Genomic DNA, 14,962 nt, shown 5'->3' on the forward strand with positions numbered 1-14,962 from the left:
GGAAGCATTTCATGACAACATCTGCGAAATGATCGCGCAATGCTGGCATGGAGACTCTTTCAGCGTTAACATGTCGCATGCTCAGGACAAAGCCTGCAAAATGATCATGTGATGTCAACACGTACTCCTCCGTGCACGAATAGAATCACATTATAGCCAACCCAAGGTCACATTTTAGAAACAGTGTTCCCCTATTTGTCAGTGGCGTTATAGACAATTTGCATTGCCGTAACAAGTATTATATCAGAACCAACTGTACTAGGAAGGCCTGTACTGTTAACCATAAACTTTATTTCTTTGTTTTTCTACTTATACTAAGAACAATGGTAATACCTGACTTTTAACTCTGTGTCGCTATGTTCCTCCCTGTACTGAAATTTTGCACCCAGGTACCTTCATACCTAAGAAGATCTCGTGTGTGGTGAGATTGCGCACTTTTCACTGTACTCTTGTAATTCTGTACTTAAGTACACATGACAATAAAGCTTAAATCAAATCAAAGTACACAGGTCTTTCCAACCTCCTCAATCAGTAAATGCCTGACAATCTCCAGGGAACAGTGAGATATATGTATATGTTTTGCATCTCTTCTACGATCACAAAGACAAAGCTGCAGCATTTTATTCTACCTTTTCATGTATACCTTACTTTAATTAAATCAATAACATCAGTAATCTGGGAGTTAAAACCTGACCAGCCTGCAAGACAACTATCCTGATTTTTATATTTTGGTACATTCAAAGACGTGTTTTGAGAACAGTTCCTTTTTCAGGGCAGTCTTTCATATATATGCACATGAAACAATTTAGACCATAAGGAGATAACACAGTGTGGAGCTGGAGGAACACAGCGGCCAGGCAGCATCAGAGGAGCAGGAAAGCTGACGTTTCGGGTCGGGATCCTTCTTCAGAAATGATCATGTGATGTCAACACGTACTCCTCCGTGCACGAATAGAATCACATTATAGCCAACCCAAGGTCACATTTTAGAAACAGTGTTCCCCTATGTTCCTCCAGCTCCACACTGTGTTATCTCAGACTCCAGCATCGGCAGTTCTTACTATCTCTTAGACCATAAGGAGATCAGCAGGTCTGATTGTATAATCATGTGTGGATAATCATTTATTCTGGGCCTCCTCCAATGTCACAATGAGGCCACATGAAAACTGGTGGATCAACACCTTATATTCCACCTCGGGAGCTTATAGCCCAATGGCCTCAACATAGAATTCACTAGCTTTAAAATCTCCCTGCCTCCCCAGCCTCATCCCATGTGTTACGAAGGGGCATGGCCGAATCCCTCTGATAATTAAACTAAAACACAAGCCCCAATCTGTAATGACAGGAGTAGGGGCTCCCTCTAATAATTACCCCCTAAAACACCCAGAGAAGCTCGTCTTTCCCCTCATAATCTATTGTAAGATTGGTTAAAAGAAACAAAATCCCTGATCTCCGCTTTACAAGTAACAAGAAACAATTTATTTAACCCAACAATGAACAAATTACTAAAATTACTAACAAACCAATAATTCCCTCTTAGACTACCAACCACTCCCTGACTGGTCTAAATTCTATTGGAATGCTGTTTAAATAAAAACAAGACCTACTAATATAAACGCAATTAATAAGCAGTAATAAATCATAACTTAATCTCTCCAAGTTTGCACAGACAGCCTTTTGGAATATTCCGTCATCTCTGCACTCTTCACAAATGCCTCTCTTCCGTTAATTCCGCTGTCAGGGATGTTCTATCTCTATAATTTCTTCAATACCGTGATACCTTTGATTAATTAGATGAGTTTTCTCGGAGAGCTGAATGGTGCTAACTCTGGCAGGTGGCAATTGACTCTCTCTTTCAGATGGCAGTTAGCTCTCCCCAATTTTCCAAATGCCCTCATCTTACATACTCATAATGACATAATCAAATTCTTATAATATGATTGGTTTCAGGTTGTCAAAACCTTCAGAATTAAATTCAATTGGCTTTGAATCACTAGTTTGGTTTTAAATTAATTAGCCCAATTCAAACTTGTTGTCACAACATCGAAACAAGACTAAAAACAAAGTTGCTGGAAAAGCTCAGCAGGTCTGGCAACATCTGTGGAGGAAAAAAAAAAGTTAACGTTCCGGGTCCGGTGATCCTTCCTCACAACTGACGGCGGCTGGGTTAAATGTCAGATTATCTGCAGAAAATAGGGAGGTGGGAAGGGTAGGGAGTAAATGATAGGATACAGCCTAAAGAGAGAGAAGAAATGCTGAGCTTTTCCAGCGGCTTCTGTTTTTGTTCCTGATTTACAGCATCCGCAGTTCTTTTGGTTTTTATCAAAACAAAACAAAACAGCCTGACACCTGTAAGGCTTTGTTGAAAGACTTGTTTCACTTTTTGAGGCTCCCTGTACTGGCAACTTCAGCTGCTGTTCACAGACATAGATATTTTAAACGTTTCTAAGTACAAAGCACAAATCTCTTAAAGGATCCACACATTTTAGCTTCCTGCCTTCACTTCACAATTACTCTATCCAACTTCGTAACACATGTCCAACCCTCCCTCTCATCCCCACCTCCTTGACCTGACACATTCTGTCCATCTTCCTTCTCACCTATCCGCCCCACCCTTCCCATTGACCAATCTCCACAACCTGCATCCACCTATCACCATCCCACCTACCTTCGCCCAGCCCCACAGACCCCCTCCATTTATTTCAGAGCTCCCTTCCTGATGAAGAGTCCCAAGCCGAAACGTCAGCTCTCCTGCTCCTCTGATGCTGCCTGACCTGTGTTCCTCCAGCTCCACACTGTGTCGACTACATGACTTCCAGTATCTGCAGTTCTTGATATCGCCTAATCATTTAATCGCTGATTATTTACAACATGACCTGTACGATTAACACTCGGGACAGGCAATAAATGCTGGCCACCCAAGTTCCATGAGTGAATTAAAAAATACAACTGCCTCCCACTGAGATGCTTTTATCTTTTTGTTCCTATCCCAGACCATTGCTCTGGCTAACGATCCTGAAAGTTTACATGGAAGTCTGCAGTCTGCTATCCACTGAATAAAATCACTTCTGATTCTCAACTATATGATACAGAAGTACGTTTTTTTGCTGCTGCTTTTAAGAATTACGATAACCTCGTGAAGTTGTCCTAAGCCAATCCATCATTCATTAAATAACAAACCATTGTAATGGAGCATGGACATTATCTATTTTACAAACAGTTGCCAAAAGGATAATAGCCTCGTTCGAAGGGCTATGCACTTGATCAGTGACAAAAAACCTGCAGATGCTGGAATCCAAGGTAGACAAACAGGAGGCTGGAAGAATGCAGCAAGCCAAGCAGCATCTGGAGAAAAGGAGCTGTCAACATTTCAGGTATTACCCTTCTTCAGTGATCACTTAGTTATTGAGGGTTCCTCAGCTTTAGTGTTTATAAGGTGACAAAGCACATTGGTATTCTAAGCAACTGCTCAGCCAGAGTTGTGGGCTGCTTGTTTTTTTGTTTGTGATTGCCTCCGTCATTACAACAGTTTTAGCAAAGCCACCTCGCGTTACAAACAGAAGTAATGTGGGCGGCAGAACAAAAAAAACAGTCAGTCACCAAATTGCCACAAACCAGCTCCAGAACAGCATGTTCTCTGAGTAAGAGAACAAGATGATGTACTGGGAAAATTTAAAATCTAAGAAAGAATTGTGGACAACAAAATAAATTTAAATTGTAACTTTGAATTTAATTACCAAACAGATGAAAGGCAACAAGGAAAAATACTGGCATTTACATAGCCCCTTTAAGAATCACCGAGCACCCCAAAGCACTTGACAAGCAATTGACTTCATCCGAAGCGTCGTGGTTGTTGTAATGTGAGAAACGTGGTACTCAAGATGCACAAAGCAAGCTCCCACAAACCAATCATGTGACAATGACCAGGCAGTCTGTTTTTGTGATGATGATTGAGGCATAAATATTAGCCAAGACACTAGGGATAATGCCCCCAGTTCTTTCTCAGTGCCACAAGATCTTTGACGTGTATCTAAAAGGGCAAACAGTTTAACACCTCATCCTTTTGGCAACATCTTTGGTAATGCTCCCTCAGGACTGCACTGAGCTGTCAGCTTTGATGTCAGTACTCAAGGCTCTAAGGCGTGGTTCCCACCCACAACCTCATGACGCAGACGTGAGAGTGTAACCAAATGATTTTTGGTCTACGCTCTTCAGTGCACGATGTCAGGCAGTCAAACAGATTAAATATAACCTGAACCTTCTGGCGTAACAAATCTCTATTTAAAATAAAAATGGCCAGTGCCATCCAAAAGCAATTTGTTAACATGATAAAAGAGATCCTCATCCTCTGGTTTCTACTAGCTTAAAACATAAGAAGCTCCCTTGCTGGTTAAAATAGAACTGACAACTGGCAATTTCAAATGCTTAACTGGGTCAATAGTAACACTACTTCCATTATTATTCCCCTGCCACACACAAGGTATTGATATTTGCATGGGCAATAACAATTACAGAATCAAGACACACAGGCAGGTTAGCCAAGATCCAGCTGAACAACGAACAAAACAGGCTCAAGAGGCTGAATTACCTACTCCTGGTTTCCGTATCCCGGGATTCCAAAGGTGCATTTTTAATAAGTTTGCAAAGAAAAAAATTTAAATCCACACATTTTCAAATGTAAAAATGCTATATTAGTGGTGAAGAATTACAATTAAGGTAACTGCACCTTAAGACACTAGGAGTTTAATTTTCAAATAAAACCAGACCCAATAGCTAATTGCTCGCCATAATCCAAATGCAACTAAATCAGGAGATATTTTGAATCAGCCACACATTTTGAAATGAACAGATCAATAACTTTTCAGCATCAAACTTGGTAGAGATGGATCATGATGTATGGAATATTTCTTAGAATAGGCCTAACTGAATGAGTAGAATGAATTGCACAAAGTCTTTCTATTTCACATTAATCAACAATGAAGTAAATTGGCAGAACTGGAAACACTTGTATTGAAGGAAAATATGTTGGCTCAGGGGTTGTGGAAGATGGCACATGCAGAAAAAAATGGAAGCAAATTCCATATTTAGGGATAAAATTTTGATTCCAAAATGATTTGGTTCCTGGTTTGATGGAAGTGTGATTTTTTTGGATTAGATATTATGTTGCCTGACCATGAAGTCAGGTGCATTGGTTACCTGAAACTATCCTCCTGTACAGTACAGCAACAACTACAGAAAATGGAATTTGATCTAGTTTTGAAATTGACACACCAAAATTTGGACTGTTTTTATCATTTAAAACAAATGAATCATTGTTGATCCTACCAATCAAAGTTTGGGGTTCTGCGATTCTGTGCAACCAGGTTAGTTTAAATAATGTACAGACAGTGTAGATGCAGAAATACAAAATTATTCTGTACAAATTCAGTCATGCCTAGAAAAACTTCCAAATCTTCAGCTAATTAAATAACAGCAGTGTCAGTAAATTCAGAAATAACAACTATGTTGTCAAAAGAATTTAAACAGAACTAAAAACTAGGGTGGAAGCAACACTATATCAATATTAAAATGCTGGACAATTAGGCTGTCTTACTGTCGAACGAAAATCTGCTGAGTCATTGATATGGTGAATCATAGCACCCGCTTATCGTCCTCATACAGCTTAGTTAACAACCAGAGTTATTTTCAGAATGAAGACCTTTAGGGACAATTTAATCTATTTGTTCAGGGAATCAACTCAGTATAATTGTGGTATCTGATCATGAGTTAACTTGAACTCCGTCAAAAATAGGTTAATTAAGAACATTTAAAAAAAAAAAGGAGTAGACCAAACCCTCCCTCAAGCTGACTCGATAATTCAATAAGATCATGGATGATTTCTGCCTTAACTCCACTTTATTGCAAGCTTCACGTCTCTTTTGATTTCTTGAGACATTGAAAATCTGCCTCTCTCTCTCTCAGGCTGAATCGTGACAAATCACTGCATCTTTTGTTTGGACGAGCAAGGTTTAAAAAAAAAAGTTTTAACAAATAATGATGCCAGTGAAGTGTTGTTCCTTTGTAATGTTTTATTAATGATAAGAATGTTTTTGACACCTAAAGTATTTCAACTATACAAATGCAACTTGGTGACACATTGGAGAGCCATAATAATTAAAGAGTCTATTCTGTACTTAGTATATCATGGCAGAGCATAAAGTGCTGAGAGACCTGGGAAATTAAAGGCTGTTTAGCTCTCAATTTCTCAATTCTGTTCTTTTCTTAAAATGAGCTGCTGATAGGTTCTACAAGGAGGCTAGTTTTTCCCTAAAACAAAAATCTTGTAAACAGCTATTAATTTCATACACTAAGTACAAGCACTTGAAACAAAAACGAACCCTCACTTAGCTTTTTATTCCCCTTTCAGTGAGCCAATATTGTCAATATTTAGATAACATGGGTAGAATGAGCATTTCCTCAAAGTCTTACAAAGTACAGCAACAAAATATTTAACTTTCGTTATGGTTTTACCTTAAGTTTACCTTTGGGTTTTCTCAGATTTTAAACGCTAGCCTTTCTTGAGAAAACGAATCACCCATTAAAATCAGGGCAGAACATCACATTTTCAAATTCATGGAAAATCACTATTATAACTTCTGTCAATGGGAGAATGCACCGTGGGGTGGCACAGTGGCTCAGTGATTAGCACTGCTGCCTCACAGCACCAAGGACCTGGGTTCGATTCCACCCTCAGGTGACTGTGTGGAGTTTGCACATTCTCCCAGTGTCTGTGAAGGGTTTCCTCCAGGTGCTCCAATTTTGCTCCCACAGTCCAAAGGTGTGCAGGTTGGGTGGATTACCCAAGCTAAATTGCCCATAGTGTTCAGCGATGTGTAGATTAGGTGGGTTATAGGGGGATGGGTCAGGGTGGGATGAACCTGAGGGTCGGTGTGGACTTGTAGGGCCGAAGGGCCTGTTTCCACACTGTAGGGATTCTACACTGACCCATCATAAATACTCTTAGACAGCAACATGACAAGTTTCCAATATTAAATACTGCATTTGTAAATTAATGCAATATGGAAGCTGAGCTGCTCATGTTCATAGATTTGAAATTTCACAGGCTACAAACTTGATGCACCACCCAGTTCGTTCAGATCCCTCAAGATTGTATGGGATAAAGGGAGGGCACCTCATTTGCATGTAGCTCATGCCAGGAACATCGAAACCCAACGGCTGAGGGATGTGTGGCCCAATCCCTTTCTGAGATATGATTCACGTCTTCCTTTGAGAGGGGTCAGATACTAATACTCACTTAATGCTCAGGGTACAGACAACTGTAGAAGTCTGCTAGCAGAGATGACCAGTTAGGTCTGTGCCAGAAGTATTTTTCCCTCGAATAATACAAAATTAATCCAATGTTCTGCTTTTTCCCTTTAAATCTGTTTGTGTATTTCTAATATTTCTCTAGTTATTCCTGAGGAGATGCAATGGTCTCCTACCTCAAAGACCGACGGAAAAGATTCACATGCCAAAGACCCTTTGCTTAATTAAGTTTTCCTAACTCCTCACCTTAATCCTTCAATTGATAACCAGGTGTCATGGACTAAAATAAAATCTTTTGAGTTTCTAAAGAAAAAACTTGTTAAACTTTTTGGACCTTCTTGCCATTAGCTTGAACTGAAGTGGAAATGTCAAAGTAATTAAGATGTCTTGTCATAACTGGATTCCTATTCTTCTGAATTCACACAGAGAGTGTTCTCAGCCTTTCTGCTTTAATGTCCATCGAATAATGATGTGTCCAAAATTATATGCTACTTCCTGTGCCTAACTGAGATTTTCTATCCATCATTATTATTCTTTTATTCATGCGCATTATATCTGCATTTAGAACAGCCACAATTCCACTTCCCTTTCTGGCAGTTTTATCTACCTACACTCATAGTTTTAGAGAAGTATTTGAACCTCTCCGCCTCCCTAAAATTGAAAACATTCAGTGTCCAACTAGACAATTCTTCTCGAATCCCTTTTATCCAAGACACCTCACAAATATTAACACAAAATTCCACCTGTCAGCTATATGGTTAGCAAATCTTGAGACGATAGTCCGGAAGCTCAACTCCAAATTACCAAGAGACACTGAGGGCTAACACTTATGGTGCACTTCCCATACACCTTCAAAAGTCTGATTAATAGCCATTTATCCTGACGACAGGACATTGACGAAAGCTTGAACTCTGTTTCACTCTCCAAAAGGTGCTGCCAGACCTGCTTCTTGCTTCTCTTCCCCACTTATCCAAACTTCTTGTTTGTCAACCATTTTCTCTCATTTTGAATCCTTGTGCAACAAGCCCATTGGTAAAGCAGACTTATTCCAAAAAAAATCCATATTCATTATGTTTTGCTGGATTCTCTTCATCAATCCACAGAATCATATGGTTACAAAACTTAACTGCCTCACAATTCATTGAGTTAGGCTCCTGTGCCTTTTCCCCAGTATTTCCTCCTCAGACGATAATCCAAATCTCTTTTTCAAGTCAGGATTGAAACTGCCTCCTCCGCACACTCAGTGCATTCATATCCAATCATTGCATATAAAAGACCACACTAAACCTGGAAGAATGGTAAGCTGTTAGGAAATCTAAAAGGACATTGACAAGCTGGTGGAATGGATGGGTAAGTAGCAGATGAGGTTCAATGCAGAGAAGTGTGAGGTGATGCAATTTAGTCTGAAGAACACTAAAAGATAAAAAGGGTACGATTCTAAACGGGGCGCAGGAGCAGTGGGACTTGGGTATACGTGTACGAATCACAGTTGGAGGAAGTAGTAATTAGTGTTCTCAGATTTATTGATAGGGACGTATAGTACAAGAGTAAGGAGGTGAAGTATTGTGTAGAGATAACACAGTGTGGAGCTGGAGGAACACAACAGGCCAGGCAGCATCAGAGCATCAGGAAAGTTGACGTTTTGGGTCGGGACCCTTCTTCAGAAACCCAAAATCTCAACCTTCCTGCTCCTCTGATGCTGCCTGGGCCTGCTGCGTTCCTCCAGCTCCACACTGTGTTATCTCTGACTCCAGCATCTTCAGTTCTTACTATCTCTGAGTGAAGTATTGTGTAGAGTTGTGGATGGCACATTATAAGATAGATATGAATTGGAGAGAGGGAAGTCATAGAGTCATACAGCAAGGAAACAGATGGTTCATTCCAACTCACCAACCAGGTGTCCTAAATCGATCTAGTCCCATTTGCCAGCCTTTGACCCATATCCCTCTAAACCCTTCCTATACATGTATTCTGCCGATGCCTTTTAAATGTTGTCATTGTACCAGCCTCCTCCACTTTCTCTGGCAGCTGTTTCCATACACGCACCACCCTCTGTGTGAAAGAGGTGCCCTCAGGTCCCATTTAAATCTTTCCATCTCACCTTAAACCTGTGCCCTCTATCTTGGGACTCCCCTATACTCGGGAAAAAGACCTTGGCTATTCACCCTAACCATGCCCCTCTTTAGGTTCAGAAGAGGTTGTCTAAGGAGCCTAAGTTACTGCTCTGCCTTTTGTAGATCCTACACAAAGCTACCAATGTGCATCAATAGTGGAGTGCGTGAATGTTGAAGGTGGTGGTTTGGGTGCAATAAGCTTCTGTGTGAGATTGAAGAAGTTGGGATCGTCTCCCCCTGCAGAAGGTGGCTGAGAGGCAATCTGATTGAGATTTTCACTGTCATGAGGGAGCTGGACAGAATAGGTCAGATGAAGGTACTCCTGCTTGTAAAAGCAACAAGAATGACAGGGCACAGATTTAAAGTGATTTCAAAGGAAGATGTGGAGACAGAATAAAACCTTTCCACACAGCAGGTTACACGGGTATGGAATGCACAGCCTGAAAGTGTCAATTAAGACATTCAAGAGGGCATTGGATGGCTTCATAGAATAGAATAGAATCCCTACAGAGTGGAAACAGGCCCTTCGGCCCAACAAGTCCACACCGACTCTCAGAACACCCACCCAAACCCATCCCCCTATAACCCACCTAACCTACACATCCCTGAACACTGCGGGCAATTTAGCATGGCCAATCCACCTAGCCTGCACATCTTTGGACTGTGGGAGGAAACCGGAGCACCCAGAGGAAACCCACGCAGACACGGGGAGAATGTGCAAACTCCTCACAGACTGTCGCCTGAGGGTGGAATCGAACCCAGGCCCCTGGCGCTGTGAGGCAGCAGTGCTAACCACTGAGCCACCTTGCTGCTTCTTTGGATATTAATGGTGTGCAGGGAAATAGGGAAAATGCAGGAGACTGGCACTAGGTAATAGAGCCTGTGAGGGCATGATATGCCAAACAGCCTCCTCCTGCACTGTAATATTTCTGTGATATTGCAGCTTCAAAATATAAAAGGCAAGAACAGAAAAAGGGATGACTAGTACAAGGCTAACATCATGGAAATGGAACCGCTCCTTGAAGCCAAGCAGTCTGCTCTCATTAATTACAAGAGAAACAAGCAAGAAGATTCCGAATAAACTAGGAGCCATTCAAAGTAAAGCCCAAAAGAATTCTAAGCAGTGTTTGGTTACACTCATTGGATGGATAATGAGCAAATACCCAAAGATCTCTGGTAGTGTCAACTAGCCACTAGATCATGCTCCTGAGTGTCCATACCTCTGCAGAAAGGACACTTGTGAGCGAGATATGACGAGGGCAAATACTATCGGTCACGGATAGTGGCTTCCTTTGGAGGCTAACTCTTGAGAAAGGCAGTTGAAGAGATGAATAGAAACAAAAAAGCTCTAGGGTGGGTGAGTTCAAAACTTGGGGGCATATTTTTAAGGTAAGAGTAGAGAGATTTTAAAGGGACCAGGGGGACAACTTTTTCACGCAGAGGGTGGTCTGTATGTGGAATGAACTGCCAGAGGATGTGATAGATACAAGTACAGTTACAACATTTAAAAGACTTTTGGGCAGGTACATGAATAGGAAAGGTTGAGAGGGAAATGGGCCAAATGCAGAAAAGTGGGACTAGTTTAGTTTGGGAAACGTGGTCATCGTGGATGAGTTGGACTGAAGGGTCTGTTTCCATGCTGCATGACTCTATGAATACAGAGCTGACCATTAGCAAGCGACCGAAGTAGTGTCTTATAAGGCTGCTACTTTGTTGTTCAGGATAAGGAAATACACAACAAGCAATCAACTACAAACACAAAATGCTGGAGAAGCTCAGCAGGTCTAGCAGCGTCAGTGGAAAGAAACAGAGTTAACAATTCAAGTCTGGTCTGATTCTTCTTCAAAACCAGAATGAAACAGCTGTCCCTTTCCTCTGAAATCACACTTCCATTTGTTCCTGTTTATCAAATTCGCTGCACCTGTCTCCTACTGCATCTTCATTGTTGCTTTCACCATTTAGTCTTCAACACTGATCTCTCCAAAAACATATGCAAGCCAAACATGGGACAAGAGAGCTGAATTCTAGAGGGGAGATTACAGTGATCTGACCTGAACATCAAGCTGACACTGGACTCAGTGTTGCATCAGGGAACCCTGGAGAAATTGAAGCCAACGGGAATCGGAGACAAATTCTGCACTGGTTACAGCCAGACATTGTCTGTGGATGTTGGAAGGCATCTCAGTTAGCAGGTCATCACTGCCCAGAATCCTCAGGACAGTGCCAATCATCTTTCATTGTTTTTTGAACAAATGTTGAAACATGCAAAGTCTACCACTGAAAAGAACAAGAGTACCTAACATAAAAGTTCAGTTTGGGATTATGTTGGGCATGGACCGTTCGGACCGAAGGGTCTGTTTCCGTGCTGTATGACTTTTTGACTCTATAAGGGAACACCGTGACCTGCAAGTTCTCTTACAAGCTGTACACAGTCATACTTTGGGGATATAACACAGCTCCTTCACTGCCGCTAGATTAAAATCCCAGAATATACTCCCTCAAAGTATTATGGGTATAACTAACACCAGGTTGGCTGGAGTTCTTCATGAAGAAGCTCACCCCCATCAGCTCAAGGGAAATTAAGCATTAGAAACAAGCACCAGCCTTGCCAGCAACAAAACGACCCCATGACAGAATGAAGAAGGGAACTTGTTCTTTTGTCCCTTACCAGCTACACTAACGGAGTCACATTATTCCAAATTAGGATAATGTTGTCATGTGATCTTTGCCCATTAAAACATTGTTACCTCCAGACAAAGACATTGCAAATGAAGTGGCCTGATTGAACTCCACCTAAAGCGGCAGAAATCGTCATCTAATTGATAAACTTATACTGTCACGACAACACTGTCTGCAACCACCATTATTACTGTTGAAAATCGACAACAAGCTCTGGCATCTGTGTGTGCAGAATTAAATGTGGAAATTGGGTAGTTTCCATCAGAGATAGCCTGCAACCCCACTGGGTGGTTTTTACTGTCTTCATAGATGCAATCAGTACAAAAAAAAAATCAGTGAACTGCAACTGGTACACCATGGAAACCACAGCAAACATTATGTCTCGTACAATGAGGTGTAACTTCATTTTTAAACAGAGCACTAGGATATGAAACAAAAACAGAAATTGCTGGAAAAGCTCAGCAGGTCTGGCAGCATCTGTGGAGAGAAATCAGAGTTAGCGTTTCAGGTCCAGTGACCCTTCCACAGGACCCGAGGGTCACCGTGCCTCAGGTGAGGGGAGAGATTAAGTAGAAAGTGTTCTGAGGAAGGGACACTCGACCTGAAACTTTAAATCTGATTTCTCTCCACAGGTGCAGCCAGACCTGCTGAGCTTTTCCAGAAATTTCTGTTTTAGTTTCTGATTTACAGCATCCACAGTTCTTTCAGGTTTTTGCTAGGATATGAATGCTGTTGAGCAACCCATCTGGCCCAAAAAGTAGCATTAGAATTCTTAAGTGTAATTTGCTCCATTATGTGCTCAGTAAAATTCTATAATTTTAACAAACAATAACATTTCTTTCAGGGGTATCATATTCCAGCTTCAGGGGCTCGGCTAGCTCACTTTGTTGGACAGCAGGTTGGCAATACAGAGTAATGTCCCCAGCACGGGCTCAATTCCCACACTGGCTGTGGTTACAACAAAGGTCTCTCCCTTTACAACCTCTCCCCTCACCCAATGCATAGTGACCATCAGGTTAAACCACCACCAATGCTCTAAGGGGAGAGCAACCCTGTAGTCTACTACGGCCTACTTTACCTTATTTCAGCTTCATTCCTGATCTCATATGCATGTTCCGGCCTTTAATTTACTTTATGTAAAATTACTAAAAACAAAACATGAATGGTAGCCATTGCTTTTAAATTCCTCATTTGCTATCCATGATAATTTGTTGTCAATTGGATAGGCTGCTCAGCACACTTGGTGACTTCACTCTTCTTAGATAACAGAAATCCGAGAGAGGTGATAGTAGAATGTTGTAATAGGGGAAGTTGTAGGTAGTTTCCTTTGAAGTCAGGGGTGATTGTCGGACCTTTGCTGCTGAACACTAAATCCTGACCAACATTGATTTCAAATCATAACAGCCCACAACTTTAAAAGACAAAATGATCGAAAAACTCCAAAGAAAGAGAAATGTGACAAATAAATTAAACCCTGACCTGTTGTGGCAGGTGAAGAACTGTGTATTCCTCAGAGTTGAATACCGAAAGGGCCTTGTACGCTGAGCAAGCTATAAGCGAGTTCTACAAGGAACAACAGGAATTTCTGTTTGCATACCATTCGGAAAATAATAGCTCATTGTCAAAATCTGATCACAGTATATTTTTGGATCAAAAATGCCTTCATACTGTAGCAATTTTAAATCCCAAGCTGTAAAATAGGTAACAGAAATTTTAATTCTTACAAGTAAATTGCTTCATCATAACAATTGCCAATAAACAATTTTTGATAACGTGATTTTTTTAGATGGGTAAAGTGCTACTTAAACCACAGAACAGTAACCCAGGGCAAGGACAAAAGCCTACAATGTAAATTCAAACCACACCACAGCAGCTTAAGAATCAAGTTATTTGACAACAGTTTTGCGCTATCATTCCAGTTCAACATATCATTCTGGATCAGAAGGATTTCATTTTTCTTCTAGAACATTCTAACCCATGAATCGGTCAACCCTTCTATGCTGTGTTATGAACAACTGATCAACCTAAAAAGATGACAAACAATGTGTGATGGCATGGAGCGAACCCTGTAAACTGCAATGGCTATGAAATTAGTTGCCAAGTGCAGAGCTTCTGAATTAGTCATGGACAGATCAATAGACATCTAATGCAGAGTAATATTCTGACTAAGTGTTAATCTTTATAACACATATGTAAGTCCCATCTGTTACACTAACAACCTCTTATTTAGTTAGCAGGATGTGGGTTAATTATACCTTACTCTGGGTATGGCTCCACAGTATGCTTATAACTTGTGCTCTGAATTTCTGTGGAGAAAACAAAAAAAACCTCATAAATAACTGTAATCTGCAAGTGTAGATCAATCTAAAAACATAGGCTGTGCATAAATTTACAACAAGCCAACAATGGGCATTCAAAACAAATTCTCAACAAAACATTCAAGATACAAACAAGCAGACTGGTACAATTCTTAAAAATCTGACAAGACTACTGTTAACTTTCTATTATTCTACCTATAGGAGACAATCAACATACCTATTATTATTCTAAATACTCTTCTGGCCTACCTAAATGGACCACTACATTTCTAAATTGTGCTAAATAATTAGTACAATATTGGTGTACTTTTCCCAAGTTAATCAAGTGCCTTTATAATTTGCAGTTGATCTTAGCACCCCACTGGAAAGAACAGGCCTGTGTCTATTAAGCTGATCGGTGATGTCCCTCATTACACACAGAGAGTAATTATTTGAACATGGTTTCAGTGGGAGCTCCATAACTTCGAACCTGACCTGAGCTAAAGTCAACATCTTCAGAAGCATACAGCAGGAACCCGAGGTATGAGAAGGTTTAACGTGAACAGA

The 14,962-nt window shown here is 40.8% G+C and overlaps 1 protein-coding gene across 1 annotated transcript in view; it reads right to left on the bottom strand.

Annotated features, from left to right (window-relative positions):
* Nucleotides 1-14,962, bottom strand: part of focad (focadhesin) — a 187,727-nt gene that overhangs the window by 101,166 nt on the left and 71,599 nt on the right. Inside the window, exons 10-11 of the mRNA XM_048619555.1 lie at nucleotides 14,354-14,404; nucleotides 13,578-13,661 (exon numbers count right to left, since the gene is read on the bottom strand). Of these exons, the coding sequence (XP_048475512.1) occupies nucleotides 13,578-13,661; nucleotides 14,354-14,404 (135 nt within the window). The remainder of the gene's footprint in view (nucleotides 1-13,577; nucleotides 13,662-14,353; nucleotides 14,405-14,962) is intronic.

Source organism: Rhincodon typus, chromosome 3, assembly GCF_021869965.1.
Source record: "Rhincodon typus isolate 14 chromosome 3, sRhiTyp1.1, whole genome shotgun sequence".
Classification (NCBI taxonomy): Eukaryota; Metazoa; Chordata; class Chondrichthyes; order Orectolobiformes; family Rhincodontidae; genus Rhincodon; species Rhincodon typus.